A 21,550-nucleotide genomic window follows, 5' to 3' on the forward strand; every position below is an offset into this window, starting at 1 on the left:
AACGTTGAATTTCAAACAACTGGAAGTGGTTTTTTTTTGTTTGTTTGTTTTCCCCCTCTTATCAGGCAGTCGATTTTAACAGAGTTCATTTTTTGTCATGAAGGCTGAACTCACCACACCATTTGTAACACTTGTTTTTAATTATGAGTCAGCATTAAGGACAGATGTTGATTGAATCCAGACCATTGACCAAATCCATTATCTGTGATTCCTGCTTCCAGTACGAGAGCGGAGAACGCTATCTGGCATCTAAGGCAGTATATTCACATTTCCCCAGAAGCAGAACGCAATTATGCATATTGCAGAAAAAGTCACATAAATCTCATTGTAAACTTGGAGCAATCTGCTGCCCTCCATTTATTGCAAAGCTCATCCTTCGCAATCACTCACGGTTAGATCATCTGGGCCTGTGACTGCAAAAGTGACCCCAGACCACCAGTACAGCCCGCTGTAGCCAACCAGAAGCAGGCTCACTGAAAATCAATTTGGCCTGCAAGTGCACGTCGGGTGCAGAACAGATGCATCCAGAAGCCCATTACCCTCCGTTTGTAACGTGAAGAACCAATAAGGAATCAAGTTTGAGGATCATGTGACCTTCCTCATTAAGTAAAAAATTGTGGCAGCAAAAAGTAGAGGCTGAGCTTTCAAGTTTGAAAAATCCTATTTAAAAAAAAAAGCAAAGCGAAGCACTCACAGATCTGCAGGGCTCATGCATTAATGCTCAAACACAAACATGGGCTTACGGGCCGGCTTCTACGCTGCGTAGTCAAACAGAGATCTTTCCCAAAGCAAATCTCTAAAGACCTCCACTGCCACCATGTTGCCTTCACTGCTCCCACCAATGGTTGAGTGTTAAGCATGGGGAAAAAAAAGAGTATAAAACAAAACAGGCAAATAAATAAATAATCTGACTCACTGCCTTGCGATTGTGTTGTGACAGTCTGGTTGTTCCCCAGTTGGGGGATTTATGCAGAATAGACTAAACGACTCTCAAGCTGTGCTTCGTTGAGTCCTGAACTGAGAAGAACGCCCGTTAGTGACTGATGGGCGGGTGCTGGCTTGTTGGTGGGTGGTGAGGTTAGTGTTTAAAATATTTTATGGGCACAGTCGGGGCAGGCATGCCACCCCTGGTGCCAGGGCAGAAATAAGAGGCTGTGATGTGATTGGTTGCGAGGGTGGTGGGGGGGGGGGGGGGGTGATAGGGCTCCCTCTGATTGATTAACATGCAAAACCGACTCTGCCTCCAAGATTGATTTCCCAGTGACACGGGCGAACCCGCAGGTCTAATCAAAATGAAAATTACTCTCTGTTTTACTCCCTGTGTTATCTGGAATGTCTTATTTATATTGAATAACTTTTGGGATGCGTTTAACAGATGAGGTATTTATTCTGTCACTTCGCAGTATTAATACATATATCACCGCTTTTTCAGAAGACAGCGGAAGAATCCCTAACCAGACGTCTGCGCTTGAAGACTAATCCGGACTTTGGTTCGATTTAGCCGTGGCATTAACATTCGGCATGCCGCTGGGGGCAGGGCGGGTTTTATTTCTCAACCCTGTCGTTATTAAATAAAAGCTAAAGCAAAGACGCAGAGGAACCGGTGTCGGACGGATGGGTCTGCAGCCGTAAAAGAGGCGCGCGTTTTACAGGCTGTTTGTCGAGCGGCCCCGAGGCACGGATCAATGGGGGATAAGGAGGGGAGACACGGCAATGTGTGAGGCTAAAAGGCAACGATGCAATCGGTGGACACATCTATCTCTCTATCTATCTCTCTCTCTCTCTCTCTATCTATCTCTCAGTCTCTCTCTCACTCTCTCTCTCTCTCTCAAACACACACACACTCAGCAACGTGTGAGGCTGAGAGGCAACGATGCAATCGGTGGACACATCTATCTCTCTATCTCTCAGTCTCTCTCATTCTCTCCCTCTCTCTCTATCTCTCAGTCTCTCTATCTCTCTCTCATTCTCTCCCTCTCACTCTATTGCTCAGTCTATCTCTCTCTCTCTCACTCTCAAGCACACGCATGCACACACGCAGGACTCCATGGAAGAGGAAGAGACTGTATCTCAATGGGACCTCCCAGGCTAAATAAAGGATAAATAAAATGCATGTGCGAATATGCTTCCACCAACTATAGCATCTGACTTTAATTTGTAAGATCACGGATGGTCTCCTATCATCAGTGGTGTCTCTGGTTAATTCCTCAGAACTGTCTCCTAAACCTGTTTTTCACTCTGGAGAAGACCATCCATGACACGCTTAAATGTAAATGTTGAGTTAAACAAGACCAGGTCAAAACCTAGTATATGGCTGGACCGAACCGGCCGACCAATGGTGTAACTTCATCACTCAGATGCTCAGTCACAGACATTCACGTTTACAGGGCTGGCCCGGCTGTTGCGGTCCAGCCAAAAATAGAAAAAAGACTCATAAAAGCAGGGATGGAGAGACTGAGATCCTGGAGTCGATAGAGAGGTGGAGCACGCCTCGCTACGTCAGCGTTCATCCACCAGGCAGCCCGAGAGCAGGCTGGCTGACAGTTAGGAAAACACTGTTGCGATTTTCATTTGCAAACAGCGCTCATCGTGTTCTCTGCGCGACCCCGTTCGCTAGCAAACCAGCACAGAATTAGTGTTCGCCCAGCCTCGCCGCGCGACGTAAACAACGGCTCTCCCGTTCGAGTCGCTCGCGATTCACACTATCACAGTAAGTCTTCGCGAAATGTGGCTGAAGTACTTCTGCAGACGAGGGTTACCGTCGGCTCGTAACCAGAGCAACGGAATTTGCCGGGCCGGCAAAACCACTGTAATACATCCGACCTCAATCACCCGACGATGAACGGATATACAACGCAGCCAATCTGTACCAAATTCTAATTGTTCATGTACTTCATTTGGCTTGTTAATTATAACAATTCATTTTATCTGTATTCTTCGACCCTCCAATTTGTTATTCACAAGTGCTGGGAAAGAGTCAGATTTTCCCCCCTTTTTCTTTGTATTTTGTCTGCTGTCTACTGTGCCTATTCTTATATCCTCTAAAATATCCTTTATTTTTCCAGGAAAGTCCCATTGAGATGAATATATGAATATAAATTCATATATTCATTTGTGAATATAAAAGGATAGAGTATTTCATTGGATGTATAAGTATAAAGTATAAAAGCCCCATTGAGTTGAATATGTCAATGAGAAATAAAGGATATAAGATTAAGTACTACTCAAAATTCCCAGGCAAAATTTTAGATCCCCCCCAACCCCCCACCGCCCTTGTTTCAAAGTCCTCAGTCAATTTCAGAGGGATAACACGCGTAGGCAACTCACATACCCAAGCAAATCGTCTATGAGAGCAGAGCTCTGCGCCCCCCCCACACACCCACTTTTCATTAACTACCGCTCATGTTTCCCCGGGTATCATATAATGAGGGGATAGTGGCAAGTGCTTCAGCACTGCCACTGACACAGCTGAGCGTGGCGAATACAGAGCCTATACAAAGTTCATCATGGTTCGCGGGCAACGAGCGACTCTGCTGTCCCACAAAAACAGCATTCTGGTGACATCACGGCCAGGTGCCTCTTCACTGGCCTGCAGAACTGAGTCCCCGGGCGCTTTAGCACTGGTGTGCATGCCAACGGACCAGGGGTAAATCAGGGACATTATGAGATGGGTCACAGTGCAATATGCTATAACACCGGCGCACAACCACGCAGGGTGGTTACTGTCGGAGAGAACCTGCCGGTAAAGGCGATCAAACCGAGGCCGCGATGAAAGTGAGGGGAATCGGAATTCTGGGAATCGCCGCGGGCCGAGACTCGGGGACGGGCGTGATGGATGGGATCGGGAAAACCGCTACACGACCAGACGCCAAAAAACTGACGCATTAACCGCGAAAAAAAAGGAACAGACCCCGAGGAGGGTCCCGGTCCCTTCCCGGCAAAGCGCGCGGCCAGATGCGCTGCCGTTCACGACGGACAGACTCAACCGCGAGGGTCTAATCCGGCGCTCGCGGTCTGATTGCGTTCGCCGTTCGCTTTAACGGATCGCCTCAGAGACACCAGGCTTCGAGCCCTTCAGTCATCTGCATGCAGCTGAAAGAGCGCAGGTGCCACAGGTGTCATCAGCCGCCGCGCGCTCCGATCTCCCGTCACTCTCAGAGACGAGCCGGCGACAGACAGACGCATCACAGCTCGGGCCGCGTTTAATTAATCTGAGCTGCTCCACACGGCCTCCCGACAGGAGACTTAATTACTGTGACGCCGCGGAAAACGCACAAAAGCATGTGCTTGACGCATTCGGTCTGAAGAGCTATTAGCCACTGAAAAAAGCTCATGTTCACTGGCAAAATCATGTTCATTCCTAAGGATAGAAAATATATAAAACATACAAAATGATAGAACAGACTGACAGTGGGATTGCTTAGAATACGGTTTAACCAAACTACTGCAATGTACTGCTGACATTTAAAATCAACACTGAGATGACGAGAAGAACCATTACAGACCAGAATTGGTACAGGGCAGATGCCCATTAAACTCAAGGAAAATACAGAAGCTCTTAAAACAATATCTCAGGGCAGCCACAATCGAGCCGAGAAGCTATTTTCCCATCAAGCGACAGAGGACGGCTTTTTCAAAGCAGCGGTATATAGCACAACTTTCAGACTCAAAACGGTGGCTGATGCAATTGGCAATCACACCCCGAACCGAGAAGTGACTCAGCGGCGCCACGGGCAACACAAGGACAGCGACAGGTACCGCAGACTCACAGAGTACTGCCAACAGTGACTAACGGGGGTCTGCTAACGCGCATTATCGCGGTAATTAAAGAGCAGGAGATTAAGACTTTGACAGGGTGGCCTGCGGTCACTTCCGCGTCTGCCCCCACGAACGGGAAGCAGCAGCGAACGGAGTGGCGTGGGAGATTGCGTTTTTTTTTTTTTTTTTTTGCGTGTTGCGGAAGACGGAGTTTTGGAAAGTAACAGCACGGTTTGTCCCCGAGAAGCCGCGGATGCCTGGAATTACGTGAGTGCCGCAAATTCAGACTTCAACTGGCCCGTTAATCATTTGCATAATGATTACTTTCAGTCCTGCGGAGCGAAGTCTCGGAAACAAAACAAAGCGAGGCAGGGAGAATGTATAAAAATGTAGGACGCACGCTTTCAAGATTTGCAGCCTCGTGCCAACGAACAAGCATCAAACGGCGCGAGGAAAAGCATAAAAGACCTTTCAGTGCCGGAGAAGCGCGCACGTTCGTTTCTCTTTTTACATCTCCTCGGGAGATAAACACCCGATTTGCACGCCGTTTAAATGTTTAAAAAGGGGAAATGCGCGATAGCACGTTATACATCGCCCGTCCTGTTTTGCAGCTTAATCGGGGCCGCTCAGTCACCTCATTTGCAGATAGGTGTTACTTCATTAGTTTACACGCGTCAGCATCAGATAGCAACAGGCACCAGCGAGCAAGCGCACGCGAATGTCAAAGCACAGCCAAAAACCCAAGATAAAGCGTACCCTGATTTTAATAAAACCGCTCTATTTATCTAAAAGATGAATAGGATCGCCATCGATTTTGTGCGCACACGTACGCATATAATACTGTCAGCAATTTTATTGAGGTAGTCATAATGAAAATAACAACAAAAAAAAAAACAATAATAATAATACCTATCCCCCCAAAAAATAGCTGACAGCATTATATTTGTGCAAAATCCATGTAAGTCCTATGTGTCCGGCATCTAAAAGACAAAATCATTATTATTTTGCAAAAGGTTGATGTGATTTCCTCCCCCCCTTGGATCAGAACCTTCACCTGGCACCTTTACCTGACAGAAAGGACATCTCCTGCCATAAGTTTCCATGCATTTTTTCCCCGGTGTTCTGACAGAAGTTTTTTTGGACAGTTGCTTATTTTTCTTCAGAATGAATACAACATCATTGCACACACACACACAAAAAAGAAGAAAAAAAAACAGATGGATGTTTTTTTTTTTTTTTTCAAAAAATGCAAACAAGAAATATTAGTGTGGGCTGCTCTCTCGCGCATAAAACTCCAGATGAAAAAGAAGAGTATTTTACAAGGCTGGAGGCTCAGTTAGTCCATAAACAGCTCACCAGCCTCTGGTGCCCGCTCACCTTGCCTCAACTTTCACATAAACCTGTCACGCTACGATCCGCCATTAGCCGGAACACAAATCAGCGTTTCGCGTTAACGAGCTACAGACGGGAGGCAAACATCGCTCACAGGCTGGAGGCAAACATCACTCACAGGCTGGAGGCCAATCACTCACAGGCTGGCAACATCACTCACAGGCTGGAGGCACACATCATTCTTTTTCACCCGAATTAAACAAACCCTGCAATCATAACACTAATCCAAGCATGAACCGACTTTTACAATAATCCATACCTGGACCGAATCATAAAAAAAATTAACATACAAACATTTTCACAGTTTTGCTTTGGCATCTTTGCTTTGACCGTCATGTCTGACATCTACATTGGGTTCATGGCCGTATGGTCCTACGGGGCAATCCAAGTTCCCCTGACACGTATTTGGGTACAGCCCAGCCAGGTCTCACAGCACCAAGTAATAAACACCAAAAAAAAAAAAAAACAACCCCGTACTTTCAGAACTTTAGACTGCCTCTGACCCAGCATAACGCAGCACTTTACCAGCGCAGCCGCCACACCTGTGACACGCCAGGATCACAGGCTTCGCTCGAGAACTAGGAATGTCCCCATACTTTAGCCGTCAGCCAGTGACGCGCTACACTGGCATTAGTTTCAATCACAATATCCGCTCGGAGGGGAAATGAAAAACAGCGTCAGAGCGTAATCCCTTCATGTGCCGATAACTGGGGGGGTTTTTCAGCTTTCAGCAACAATATAAATGCATTAACCGGAACCGCTCCGGTCTCTCTGTTCGCCGTTAATCTCGACTGGCCGCTCTCTAAATCCATGTTTACTCCTGCGACAGCACTACAGCGATGACAGCGGCGATTAGCGTTCAGAGCGGCTAAAATGCCAGACGGGGCCTATTGCTTTAAAAACCGATGGTTTGCAATACAAAAAAAACGTGTGCAGTTTAACAGCAGACGCAGCTGCGTAACAGCGTCTGCGCAGAGGACCCGAGCCGTCGGCGGCTCAAACTCTCACTGGACGGAGATGGAAACGAGGTTAACAGAATCAGTAAGAGAAAGGTGGGTGGGGCGGGGGCGGGGTGCTTACCGAGCGTGCAGTTGGTGGTGAAGAGGGGCGCAAACGTGGCCGTGTCCCGCTCGCCGGGCTGCCCGTAGCCAGAGGAGATTCGGAAGGGCGAGCTCTGGGACCCCAGGATGAGCCGCAGCACTGCCCAGCTGCCCAGGAGAGAGAAGAGGAGGAAGAGGAGGGTGAGAATCAGGAGCCTGGGCCGGCAGGGACCCCCGGGGCCGAGGGGGGTGGTGGTGGTGGCGGTGAGGGCCGGCCCCGCCTCCGTTGTCCTGGGCTCCACGGTTTCGGGAGAGTCGCCGCTCTCGGGCATGGGTGCGAGCCCCTGCCTCCTCCCCGCACGTGTCCCAAAGCTGGCGCTTTTTCGCGGCTGTCTCCGGATCCTTCCCCACTGAGCGGTGAGCGGTGAGCCCTGGGCTGAAAGACGCCTGCGGGCAGCTAGTGTGTGTGTGTGTGTGCGTTGAGCGTGTGTGTGTGCCCCTGCGTTCAGCGTGCGCGAGTGTGTGTGCTGGTCTCGCTCCGGCTCTGCCTCTGTGTCTGAGCGAAGCAGACGGACTCCATATCCCCCCTCCAGCCCTCTATGCCCTATCAATATGCCCCCTAATTTTATTAACCAAATAATGCAGATTGGATTTTGTCTCTGCACTGTGGACCAATGACTTACCCCTTCCTCCCTCTCTCCCTCCCACTTCTCTCTCTCTCTCTCTTTCTCTCTCTCCCTCAACCCACCATCCCATCTTTTAAATGTCCTTGTTTTCAGCACTGTCACTTCTCACTGATGCCCATATTGTTCCACACTGAAAATAAACTAATACTGAAGTGATATCGCAACCCACAGGTGGGATTTTAACTAACTGAAATGCACACAGGGATGCACAAACACACACACACACACACACACACACAAACAAACAGCAGTTTATGATACCATATACAATATGTTTTCTCTTAGGCATGTATCTTTTTGACCAAAGGATCAAATTTGCAGACTGAAGTAAATCCAGGTGGTTATAGTCATATGATTTGTTTAACATAGTTTGATGGCATAAATAAACATTTAAAAAAAACTTATTATAAAAACATTAATAAGCCTGCATGAAGCTGCATAAATAGCAGTATTTCCAGAAATTGACCAGTTTTCTACGAGCCATTCAACAGGACACTTCACATGAAATTATTTTAAAATGTTCTATAAAGGGTAGTTGAAATTTGACAGACAGAGAATGTCATTATATTCAAAGGCTAGATTGGCATACATAAAAGAATTAAGAGGAATTATTTATTTATTTTATTTACATTAACTTTAGGAGTACTTGTTTTCATCAAGTAGTGTTTATTTGACAAAAACATCAGCATTATGTTAAGCACCTTTGATATGTACTCGTGGACACTGTAGTTCAACAAATTTGTTCATTTTAATTTGATTAAAATTATCTCGGTGTATGCGGTGTGTGTGTGTATGTGGTGTGTCTGTGTCTGTGTCTGTGTCTGTGTGTGTGGGGGGGGGGTGTGTGTGTGTGTGTGTTGTGTGTGTGTGTGGTGTGTGTGTGGTGTGTGTGTCTGCGTGTGTATGAGTGTGACTGCACTGTGTTGTCAGTGAGTGGGTTAGAACAGCAGAGTCCTACTGTGGTATGTAAATGTCATGCGCTGATCAAGGTTAGCTGTTCCGGAACATCTGATTCCGCTCTGAGAACAGTGAGGTGGGGACACCCTTCTGTTCTCACCTCGCAGTGAGAAACACGGCCCCCTCTCCGGCCGCGGAGAACGAGAGAGCGAGAGAGGGAGGGAGAGAGAGAGGGATGGAGAGGCTGAAAGACAGATAGGGAACTACCTCAGGAAGATATGGGATGGGATTGGGGTTTAAAAAAAAAAAAAAAAAAAAAAAAAAAACAACACTTCCACAGTGGAGATAAACGTGCCCAACCGCTTCGCTGGCCTCCTCTCTCTCGCCCAATGGGATGCTGGCGCTCGGGGGCTCACCTGGGCCTCCGAGTCTCGTGGGTTTCTTTTCTTTTTTTAAGAGACTTACGCTACGCCATGCGTGTGCTGCGTACACACGGCTAGCACTCTGTGACTGGCGGCCCGGATTACAGAGAAAGATAACCCGGGATTTTGAAGCAAGCCTTCCAGCCAAGAGTGACAAATCTGTATTGAATCTGCAGTTCAGGGAACCGGTGACACTATTTATAACACCTCACCTTAGAGAAGGAGCCGGGGGCGGGGGGGGGGGGGGGGGTTAGGGCTTAGTTTATGCATTTTTTAACAGCGTAGGAGCATCCCTGAATGTACATCCACAACTAATTACACACACGCAGCACAGGAAACACGCAGCACTGCTGGCCATGCAAAAATGCAAAACGACTCGGTAAAGCCACCATCGTTTGCATCGCAGGTTACGTGCTTTATCCCCTCTGCCGCCACTAGAGGGAGCAGGGGCTTTGTGATTTCACCTGCGTGTTTGTTTGTTTGTCTGTCTGTGTATGTTTGTCCACCGCGGGGCGTCATAAGAAAAAGGATGCGGGGTGGAAAGATTGCCTAAGCAGGGGTGGGTATTAAGGGGAGGGGGGGAAGAGAGGATTGGATTTTCAGGCCTGCAGAAATAGCTCACAGCTCTTTGGGTTGATGGGGATGCTCTAGTTAGTGGCACTCTAGTTTTTTTTGTGGCATTGCTCGCACTTCTTGGATTTCAGAGAGTGATCCGCATTAATAGTAGTCAAGGGAGGGTGATTGTGCTTCTCAGCAAAAGGCCCACAGCAGAGACAGGACTACCCTGAGTGTGTGTGTGTGTGTGTGTGCGTGTGCGTGTGCGTGTGCGTGTGCGTGTGTGTGTGCGTGTGTGTGTGCGTGCGTGTGTGTGTGTGTGGTATGTGGTGTGTGTGTATGTATGTATGTGGTATGCGGTATGTGAGTGTGTGTGCATGTATGTGTGTGTGTGTGTATGCGGTATGTGAGTGTGCGTGTGTGTGTGTGTTGTGTGGTTGGGTGTGTGTGTGTGTGTGTGGTGGTGTGTGTGTGTATGTGGTGTGTGTGTGTTGTTGTGGTTGTTGTGGTGTGTGTGTGTGTGTGTGTGTGTATGTGGTGTGTGTGTGTGTATGTGGTATGTGAGTGTGTGTGTGTACGCGTGCGCAGTGGTTGCAGTGGCAGAGGGCACTGAGGCTGGTTTGCAGTAAGCAGAAGGCAGCAGGTGTCCTTAGGAGGTAGCAGAGCAGCACAAGTTCAGCATCACTTCGGTGGAGCTCTTCTGGAGCCGCATACAAAACAGCAGCACAGGCAGACAACCTGGTTTTTATTTCTTTCTGAGTTATACATCCCCTGTCCTTGTGTTACGTAAAGTTCGATTATGTTACTATCACTCAGCAGAAGCTCTTATCCACAGTGGCTTAGAGAACTGGAGAACATCAGCATTTCTCACAGGAGTACAGAAATACTGTATCACCACTGATGGCCCATGTGTAACCGCTAAGTGTAACGTTAGCCTAACAAACAACAATTTGCATTGTAAAAAAAAAAAAAAAAAGAAAGTAGCATGGAGCAGATAACCTATCTCTACACAGTTGTGCCTGTAACATTATACCGAAACGAAATTGGAGGGAAAAAAAGAAAGGATAAGGATCACAAATGTAATTTTCAAAAAAAAAAAATAATTCAACATTCAGAAAAATCGTTTTCTGGTGTTACTACGGGTTGGCTGCAGCTTGAATGAACTAGATGCCGCAAATGGATCACCTGCTTATTTAACCATTTATTTATTTTATCATAGTCGAGCGTATTAAAGGTTTCCGTCAAGGCCTGGGTTTTCTATTAAGATACAGCACTAAATTCAGTTTGTTGTTATTTTTTCTCTGAGCGTACAAAAAGCCTTTACATTCGATTTTCAGACAGTACAAAAACTAAAGTAGTGCAGAAATGCCTATTTCACCCGCAAAGCCCTGCAATATGTTGAATTTGACAAGGGGCCATTCACAATCTCAAATTACCTTCTCAGCAGTCGTCCAAAAAGGTCAAATCTCACTGAGGTATGGCAAGCCAATGAAAAAACAGGAGCTTTAACCTGACGGTGACCCTATTTTACCCACCTAAAGCTTTTAACCGTATGGCGAAATCCATTGCAAAATGCTAATACTGTCATATAAATTCCAAAAGTTAGATAAAATGAGAAAAAGCCATAGCTAGAGAAAACAAGAGTGCAATGTGGAGTTGACCGCCTTAAGGTGTGGGGACAGGGGGCGTGGGGGGATGTTGGGGGGGTGGGGGGGGATTGAAGTGGGGGAAAAATATGTTGTGCAATATGAAAATATGAAAATATTTGTATTTGCTATGGTTCATGACCAATGAAAAGAATTATAGTAAAATAGAAAAATTTCTCATTTAAAGTCTGCCAAACTAGGAACACCCCATGCGAGGATTATTAATATCGCTAATTACACAACAGAGATATTTTTCTATTAAAATTCTCGCTTTCATAATTCCCACCCTGCGCCGTCTCAAAAAACACTGACCTTTAATTCATCTCGTCTGCGTTTCACGCAAGCGTCGCCCGTTACCGAAACAATATCGCCTCGTTCCGTCAAAATAAAAGCGGACGACAAGGGTGTAACATTCGCCGCGAGTTTATCGGCTGTGTTTTATTAGCCGCTCTTCATTTGTGAACAGAAGGGCGTTTCGTTTTGTTCTGATTTGATCCGACCTCAGCGAAGAGACGCTGAAGGTCGCTGAACGAGGGACATCAAGGCTCGTGTGGCCAGGCTTGTTTGGACGGACTTCTGACAGTAGCCTACCGCAAGGATGAAATAAATGCATACATTAATAAATAAATGAATAAATAAGTAAATATATAAACAAAAAACCAAACAAATAAGTCATTACATAAACAAATAAGCAAATAAATAAACTATAAATAGATAAGTAAATACATAATCTAATAAATACAAAATTAGATAAATAAATAAATAAGCGAATGAATAAACAAATAAATAAATAGGCTAATAAATAAATAGTTAAATAAATAAATAAATAAGCACTTGTACACAGAAGCAGGCCTGTCACTCAGGCTTTTATCCCCGGGGAGGCTTTCTTCTCTCCTCCATCTCCCCCCTCTTCCTTGGCGATCAAACCAAACAAATCGAGTCTCCGTTTGTTCAGTCGCTTCCAATTATCGCCCTTACCTTAAAGCCCTATCACTCCCCATCAGCTCGATTACAGGCCGGGGGGGGGGGGGGGGGGGGGCACACCCCTACACCCCTGCTGGAGCTGATTTGGGTCACGAGGAGTTTCCCCCAAACAGACCAGGACGTCCTGATTAATGACAGCATATAAGGCAATTGTCTTTTTTTTTTTTTTTTTCCTTGGGACGACTGACCTGGATGCACCTTTCCTTGTTTTTTTTTTTTTCCCACAGCGTCGGTACGCTGTGCTAATTTCACCCCGACAAGTGAATCAAAGTGAAGGGATACGTGAGCAGAAAAAAAAGCACGCTTGCTATTCCCTCCTGTAGGCAACGGTCCAAGCAGCCTGCAACCACAACTCCTGTTGCCATACTCTGACCTTCATGCGTATACTTTTGGGGGGGGGGGGGGAATTCTCCATGCACGGGCTCACTGATAATTACTAGCACATTAAAACTTAACCCACAAGTATGAACGCGGAGATGACTCGTGTCGAGCGACGCAAAACAGAACCGTTTGCAGCTGTTGAGCCGGTGCACACGTTCAGGCTGTCTGTGCGATGCAGCCCATTTAATTAGCAGGAGGAACACTGTTCCACAGAAAACACCTCATCCTCTGCGCAGCATTCAGACGACAACGTCAGACAATTTTGACAATACAAAGGATGCAGTTTTTGGCTTCTATATCACTTTTTTTTTTTTGTCCAACGTTTGCCTGTCCAACAGGTCAAAGCAGCAAGCAGTTGCTGCATCTCTACCGATGCAATGAATCCAACCGGAATGAAAAATAGCCCGACGGTTAGACAGCTGTCAGCTCATTTCAATTTCTAGCAGTAAAAATGTATCAGTGTATAGTCAAATGTTTGAATTGTGGCAAATGGAAACAAAAATATTCACTCTGTTACCCCCTCTGGTATTCTAAACACAGAGCGACTGAGTTATAGATTATAGGAAACTGTCTGTGCCGGTTTAGAGTCAATTTCGCACATATGGAAAAGCAAAATACTAGAAAATATATTGAAATAAAACCATTATCAAGCTATTGCAGTCCTTCACAATAGTATGGGCAAATATACAAGTTATTGCCACTATTCCACTTTTTCGCCTTGAAAAAAACTCCTTGGTTGCTTTAGCAGTTTTTTTGGGCCTGTTGTTCTGCTGCAAGGTGAAGCGTCCGTGCAATGAGTGTTGGGGGATTTTTTGGTTGGATCTGAGCAGATAAGATGCTTATGCACACTTCAGAATTCTGTAGTCTCATCATCAGTAATTAGAAGTGAGCCATTTCTAGTGTCAGCCATGCATGCCCAAGCCATAGCACTACCTCCACCAGATGAGGGGGGAGGTGGCTGGGGGTACTTTGTATCATGCAAAGTTCCTTTCTTTCTCTACACCTTCCTCTTTGGTACAGGTTAATAATACTCATCTGTCTATGAAAGTTTGTTCCAGGACTGTTTGTTTCTCCACAGCAAACTCTAACCTGGCCGTTCTGTTCTTCAGGCTCACCACTGCTTTGCATCCTGCAGTGGGCCCTCAGAGGTTATGCAGTTTTGGTCTTCTCTTCATGGTAGTCTTTGACACGTCCACGCCTAACAGTACATCCCGGAGAGTGTTCTTGATCTCCTCGGCAGTTGAAAAGGGGTTATTCTTCACAATCGAAAGAATTCTCTCAACCACTGCAGTGGTCTTCCAGGGTCCACCGGGTTATTTGCTATATCTGAGTGCACTGGTGCGTTCTCGCCGTCTAACAATGTATGGAACAGTTGATGTTGACGCTCCCACTGTGTTGGGTACGTCTCTGATCGATTCCTTCTGATTTTTCATCCTCATAATGGCCTGGTTTACTGGCATTGACACGTCTTTGGTCCTCGTGTGGAGTCAACAGCAGCAGACTCCAAATGCGAATACCACACACCGACATCAACTCTACGACTTTTCTAGTTCTCGCGCAAAGACACACAGCTGGCCAAGAAACAGCTGAGCAGCCAACTGTCCAGTAACTTTTGGTCCCCTAAAATATATATATCATCTAATATATATATATATATATTAAATGGACTGCATTTATATAGCGCTTTTATCCAAAGCGCTTTACAATTGATGCCTCTCATTTGCCAGAGCAGTTAGGGGTTAGGGGTTAGGTGTCTTGCTCAAGGACACTTCGACCCGCCCAGGGCGGGGTTTGAACCAGCAACCCTCCGACTGCCAGACAATCGGTCTTACCTCCTGAGCTATGTCGTATATTAGATGAATTACCAAAGAACAAGCCATATACACTAATTCTAGCTCCGTATGTCAATACAGAGATGTGCATATTTTCTTACTGTAATTAAACTAATTAAAATAATTAAATCAAAGGGAAATGGATGATTGGAAACAACAAAGCAAATTAGGGTTTGAAAGTCTTGACTCGAGAGACTAGCCCCAGGGGGGCGCGGGGAGGAGAGGCGGGGCGGGTGGCGGGCGGCGGCGGGGGAGGGGGGGGGTGCGGGGAGGGGAATGCGATTACAGCGGAGCGCTTCTGACGTTAATCGCGCGGCGATATCCTCGCCGGGGAGCCGGAGACGGCCCTCGCCATAACTCACGCCGTCGCGCGCCCCGCTCCCCAGCCCGAGACCGAGCCCTGGCAGACGCGCTTCCTGAGGTTTGATTAAACAGCTGGGTTGAAATCCGCCGGTTTGACACACAATCAAACAAACGACAAACAAAAAAACAAACAAAACAAAACCGGGGCTCCGCATTTAATGAAGTCTTTTTTTTATTAACAAAAAAAATGTGTTTCTGACAAACGAGCGCGGGTAACCTTCCATAATGCGGCACGTTTTTGTTTTTTTGTTTTTGGGGGGGGGGGGGAGTGACTCCGGGACGACGACGCCGGGGCGGGATGCTCAGACACGATAACAGAAGAGTACGGAAGCGGCGCGTCCGACTGAGTTACGCCTGCTTCGCGGAGACTTCCCAGGTGCGCTATTTGTCACTGTCAGGTGTACAACCGTCCGGTCTAGACACCGTGCGGCAAAAGAGCCAGATAACTTTTACTCCTTCTCTTGAGTAGCCAGCCATTCTCAATACGGTGAACGCTTTCTCTCTTTATCTTCTAAAACAAGCCACTCTCTGTCTCTGTCTGTCTCTCTCTCTCTCTGTCTCTCATCAGCCTGTCTGAGAAAGTCAGTCCCAGCATGCACTGAGTGCCACAGCTGGAGATCCTCTCCATTCAGGACTGTTCTCTTGCAACCTGCTATTATGACGCATGTGCGAGTCTAGGCATATGACGCATTGAGCTCATAACAACAGGCCTGTTACTGTGTGTGTGTGCGTGTGTTATAAAGTGCATGTGTGTGTGTGTGTGTGTGTGTGTGTTATAAAGTGCATGTGTCTGTGTGTGTGTGTGTGTGTTATAAAGTGCATGTGTGTGTGTGTGCGTGTGTTATAAAGTGCATGTGTGTGTGTGTTACTCACATCACCTCAGTGTTAACCATTGCGCCACACCCCTGGATAGTTCCAACAGACAGAGGCCAACCACAGTGCCATTTCAGGCCAGCCCTGTGAGGTGGCTTGGCTCACCCTCACCCTAATTTTTCTGAAGGCATACTTTCAGTCACTCTCAGTCTTGAAAACAGGAAGTTGCCTTTCTCCCTCTCTTTTAGTTCATCTACCTCGTGTCATCTGGCCCTAGACACAATGTGAAAGCATTCATTGAGAAAAAAAAAGTTTTGTTTGTTCAGAACATGCAAACCTCAGCAAAGAGTAAGTCCCCATGCAACTGCCATGTAGGGAATTCTGTATGAAATAAGACTGACACATAAACATATTCCTGACACATAAATATATTCAAACATCAGTAGCAAAAGCTGCTGTGCAAAGGCACAGGAGTGATTTAAATAACCACATATTCTGACGTCTGCACGAACGGATCACCTTGAAGGTAATTCTGATCAAATCTCGTAATGCGAGCGAGTGATGGATAATTGCCAGGACTACAGGCTGGACGTGCATCGCCTCGGATCGAACAGGTACTCGAATCAATCAAGCTGCCCTCGGCAAGGCTCCCTTCATTCATTAGCCAAATATTTACATGCACGGCTGGCCCGGAGGTCGCTTTGTACAAGGTCTGTTACATTAAAATCTTTTAGTATGATCAATGGGCAGCAGGAATTCAGAGAGCAGCACTTTTACAGCGAATTGCCAGGCGACTTTTCCCTCCGTTCTGAAGCCAAAACTCATCGTTCGCCCATGAGAAGCACTGCACTGGGGACCGTACGTTGGCACTTCCTTAGCAACTGCTTGGAAACTATGCTTCTATGGTTTCAGTCAGTCACCTTCAGCATCTTCACTCATTTCCTCCAATGCCCCAATACCCCCAATGTGTTAATACTGCCGTTCTGAAAATAAATAAATATTACCATTTCATTTCTTTATTGTCCTCCATTCAGTTCAGGACATTCGGGTGATTAATAAAATAAGTGCAGTGTCATTAGTGGCTACGCACTCATCAATCTCAGTCTCAGAGTTTAGCTCACGCTCTTGGACATCTCAGGCTAAAACGACCTCTCGGCATGAGGCCTGTGCATAAATCCAAGCACAGTCCTCCCATTTACTTCTCTGGAAATCCCATTTTTCGTCAAAATAACCGAACCTGACTTTTAGGGAGTCACCTGTGGCTCAGCCAGAAAGGAGACACAGCGAGAGACAGCGAAGTCTTCGATGACCCTGACTGTTGAACTGTTGAACCCGACATCGCTGGTTTACCGGGCCATATGTAAAAGCCTACATTTAGACGGACAGCAGGGTAAATAGCTTTGACTTACAGTGCGTTCGGTGCAGACCCGTGAAATTTCGAACTCGTTTTTATTTAATTTCCCATTTTAAAACGTGGGCGTATTAAAACACAACAGACTGTTCATAAACGCAGGCAGATGCATTTTAAACACAACAGACTGACTAATCCTGGGCTGTTACATGCAATTTCATTTTTTTTTTTTTTTTGCCTGGTTTAATGACTCATGGCAGTCGGTGTGAAGAATGGAGGGACTGTGGTTACAGAGCGAAAATCCCCATTATGCCCAGGCTATTGTAGTGAGCGGTGAATGTGTCAGAGAGCCTCAGTACTTGGGGTCACAGTGACTCCAGAGCAACCCTGACTCTGAGTCAAGGTTAACAGCGACTTTTAGTTTCTCGTGAGCTCGGCTGAGGTTTTCTGAAAGGGGGAGCTTCAAAGGAAGCATCAGAGTGGCCCCCTGCTCCTGATTCTCGGTGCAGAAAAGCGTTCAGATCAAGCGCTAATGATAAGCCTCGGGCTCGCCCGCTTTTAGAAGTGACCCTCAGAGGAAGCGCCACCTCAGCGCCGCGTGGCGAAAACCGCCAAAAAGAATTATCCCACCTGTGTAGCGTTCAGCAAATGAGAAGGCCTTCCAATTACAGCCAAAAGCAAAGAATGAATGAATGAATGAACAAATGAGTGAATGAATAATAAATGAATGAACGGATGAACAAATGAATGAAGGAGTGAATGAATAATGAATGAATCACCAAATGAATGAATGGAGTGAATGAATGAATGAACAAATGAGTGAATAAAAAATGAACGAATGAAGAAACAAATTAATGTGTGAATGAATAGTGAATGAACAAATGAATGAATGATTAGGCGCACATCATCAGCGATGCCCAATGGGCTGTAAGCGCTATGAGCAGAAAAGAGCGGGTGAGGTTTTTCGGGCGGGGAGCAGAAAGGTGCTTTGCGGCGAGCGGCTGCCCTCTGTCAGACGCGTGCTCAGCGGCTCAGAGACGGAGACGTCTGGCGGGGGAGCCGCGCGCCCCGCTCGCCGTTCTCCCCCCCTGACCCACCGGCGCCACGCCCGCCATACAAAGCAGCTCCCTCCCGTTCTTCCGCCATTCTCGCGGGGTGGGCGTAGGGGGGGTTGGGGGTTCACGCTCAGAAACAAAAGGAATTTACAATCAGCCCTCCTACCCCCCCCCCCTGTCAGCCACAGAGAGGCCTGGGTACATAAACATATAGCATGTGCGCGTGCTGTGTGTGTGCGCGTGCTGTGTGTGTGTGTGTGTTAAAAGATGGGGTGAGCGGGCGAGAGATAAGAATAATGAAACACAACTGGCATTATTAAACTGTCATCCCGCATGTTTTGGTGGAGGCCGTTTGGGGGGGGGGGGGGGGGTTAGGGTAGTTAAATTAATCTGGGCCCCACGGAGCACAGAGCCCGTTGCTGAATGTTAAGGAAGCGGAGCTGACAGGAGGCGTCACACCGCTATCAGTGTTGGTGACACAGGGATTATCTGAGCACGGCTACAATGGCGGCTCTAATCACATTACACCTGTAATGGGCTCGCACTGCATCCAGCTGCCAAGCAGGAAGCACCTTAGAGCGGTGTGGGGCAACATTACCACACACATGCACACACACACACGTGCGCACGTACACACAGACAGAGACACACACACACGGGCACACACTCAAACACACATACAGACACACACACACACGGGCACACACTCAAACACACACGCACACATACAGACACACACTCCAAACACCACATGCACACACACACAATAACATGCACACAACTACAACAGCACACATGCAACACAACACAACACACACATACACACACACTCAAACACACATGCACACAAACACACACACACTTTTCTATCGGTAATGCATACTCCCTGCTGAAGTACAAACACATAAAAAAAGCGCCAAGCTTTGCTTCAATATGGGTCTAATTTACTCCTGCCATTACAGTGTTACCAGTGCCGTGGTGGTGATTAATGATAAAGCCACCGGTTCCACCGGGCTCCCGCACATGCCCTCGCTCGGGAGCAGCAGAAGGGCCTCTCTCACGTCAGCATCCATAAACAGCGTCCAGACAGACACTGAGCGTGCTCGTGTGTGCTGCAGGATGCTAATGCAGCAGTGGGCCAGCATATGAATCAGGCCCTGATCCATGGCAGGCCTTTCTGCACGTGTGCGTAGCTCACACTGTCTCTCTCTCTCTCTTTCTCTAACTCACTCTTTCTCTCCCTCTCTCTCTAACTCACTCTCTCTCTCTCTCTCTCGCTCTAACTCACTCTGCGAGACGTGGCGATGTGCTCAGTCTCCACTGCACCGCAGACATCTGGGGACAGGTTGATATAGGAGTTAGCTCTCAAGGGCACCTTCCCACACACACATACACACACACAGCCATGCACACACCTGCATACACTCACATACACATGCACACCCACAGGCATGAACACACACAAACACACACAGACATGCACACATACACACACACACACACACACACAGACATGCACACACCTGCATACACTCACATACACATGCACACCCACAGGCATGAACACACACACACACACACACACACACACACGCATATACTCACATACACATGCACACCCACACACACACATTCGCGCACACACAGAGGCATGTACACACACACACACACATATATATATATATACACGCACACACAGAGATATATATAGACAGACTGCAGAGATGAAGAGACACACAGAGACGGAGATTCAGAGGCCGCACACTGCACATAACTGGGATATGGAGGGGTATCGAGCGCCTGAGCGAAAGCTGCGAGGCTCCGGGCGCGGCTTGGCGTGCGGCCAGCCGCTGAGCGCGTCCGAGTTCACCGGGAGCCCAGCGGCACGGCTGTGAGCGTGCACATGCACTGTGTGCCGGAGACGGTCACATGATCAAATGCAGCCCGTGCACACGCAGCAGTAACTGGCAAGACTCCGGCGCATATGAAGTATTGATGTCTCTCTCTCTCTCTCTCTCTCTCTCTCACTTTCTTTCTTTCTCTCCCTCTCTCTCGCTCCCCCTTCCCTCCCTGTATCATAGTCAACCTCTCTTGCTCGCTCCCTCCCTACCACCTCTCTCTCTCTGTCTCTGTGCTCCTTTGACAGGGTTTGATCTTCTGTATTTTTTTGCTGTGACCTGCTTCAGTAATGCAGCAGTATCTCTGCAGTCTGATTTATTTACCATCCAATGTCAGTGTGCTGATTGAAAGGCCACTGAAGAATACTACTACCACTGCTACTACTACTACTAGAACTGCTACTGCTACTGCTGCTACTGCTACTACTACTACCACTGCTACTACAGCTGCTGCTACTACTAATAATAATAATACACACACGTCCATGCATACACAAACACGCACACACATACACACGTACAAACACACACACAGATGCACAAAGATACGCACACGCACACACAGGATCTCACTTAATGAAACATTTCTCAACGGCTACATCCTGTAGCACCAAATTAAAATTGCAACACTGTTTTAGACAAGCCCCTTGATTTACTGTCCATAAAAAAACCGTGAGAAATATACACACGCTGATACTTCCCTGTGTCCTTTCTGTGGTGAAAACTCGCCCGCTTGGACCGGGGTAGCACACAATTGAAACATCAATGGAGGGGGAGAGAAAAAAAAGATCATATGACAAATGCTCCAGCTTTTAACTTGAATAATGCTGAAATAATGCCTCACACTTTCGCAGGAAAGGTAAATTGCTCCGGCAAATGACAGCCCTGGTGATTACAGGGAGATTGTGCCCCCATCGTATAGGATGGGAGGAGGGGGGTTCTAAATGGTCACATTTACATGAATACTGCACCACTTTCAATAATATCTTGCTTGTATTCTCTCTCTCTCTCCCCCCCTCTCTCTCTCTGTCTAGCCATACTCATTGTTGTCTATCTTTTCAACCCCCCTCACCACATTCTGCACTTGTAGTAAAAAATGAACAGCAAGGCATCCCAGCGTTCAATGGCATTTCACCATAGACGTTTAGTTATTTTTTTTTTTTTTTTTTTTTACGTGTGAATGGGAAAAAACCTTGAAAGGAGCGCAGCCTTGAATGAAACGGGGAGCCGCGGAGCATCATCGCACATTACCGCGACCGACCCTGAACACCTCGAGTGCCACGGCTCCTACAGCACGCACAGCACGTGCGACGCGAGTGACAGTTTTTCATGCGGCTGTAACCTTTCGCCGGCGTTTTAGGAAGACGGCCGGCCGGCGCGACCGTACAGCCGCAGGGTGTTTAGGGGAATGCCGCGTGCGCGTGCACGACCGAGCAGAACTGTCCAGAAACGAGTTGCGTTGCGATCAGGAAGCACA

The 21,550-nt window shown here is 47.2% G+C and overlaps 1 protein-coding gene across 3 annotated transcripts in view; it reads right to left on the reverse strand.

The window, feature by feature from the left end:
* The window catches only part of alk (ALK receptor tyrosine kinase), a 346,553-nt gene that overhangs the window by 66,624 nt on the left and 258,379 nt on the right, over positions 1-21,550 (reverse strand). For all 3 annotated transcript variants that reach the window (XM_064305136.1, XM_064305219.1, XM_064305304.1), the window contains one exon: positions 7,231-7,358. In XM_064305136.1, coding sequence (XP_064161206.1) covers positions 7,231-7,358 — 128 coding nt within the window. The remainder of the gene's footprint in view (positions 1-7,230; positions 7,359-21,550) is intronic.

Source organism: Anguilla rostrata, chromosome 1 (genome assembly GCF_018555375.3).
Source record: "Anguilla rostrata isolate EN2019 chromosome 1, ASM1855537v3, whole genome shotgun sequence".
In the NCBI taxonomy this organism is placed as follows: Eukaryota; Metazoa; Chordata; class Actinopteri; order Anguilliformes; family Anguillidae; genus Anguilla; species Anguilla rostrata.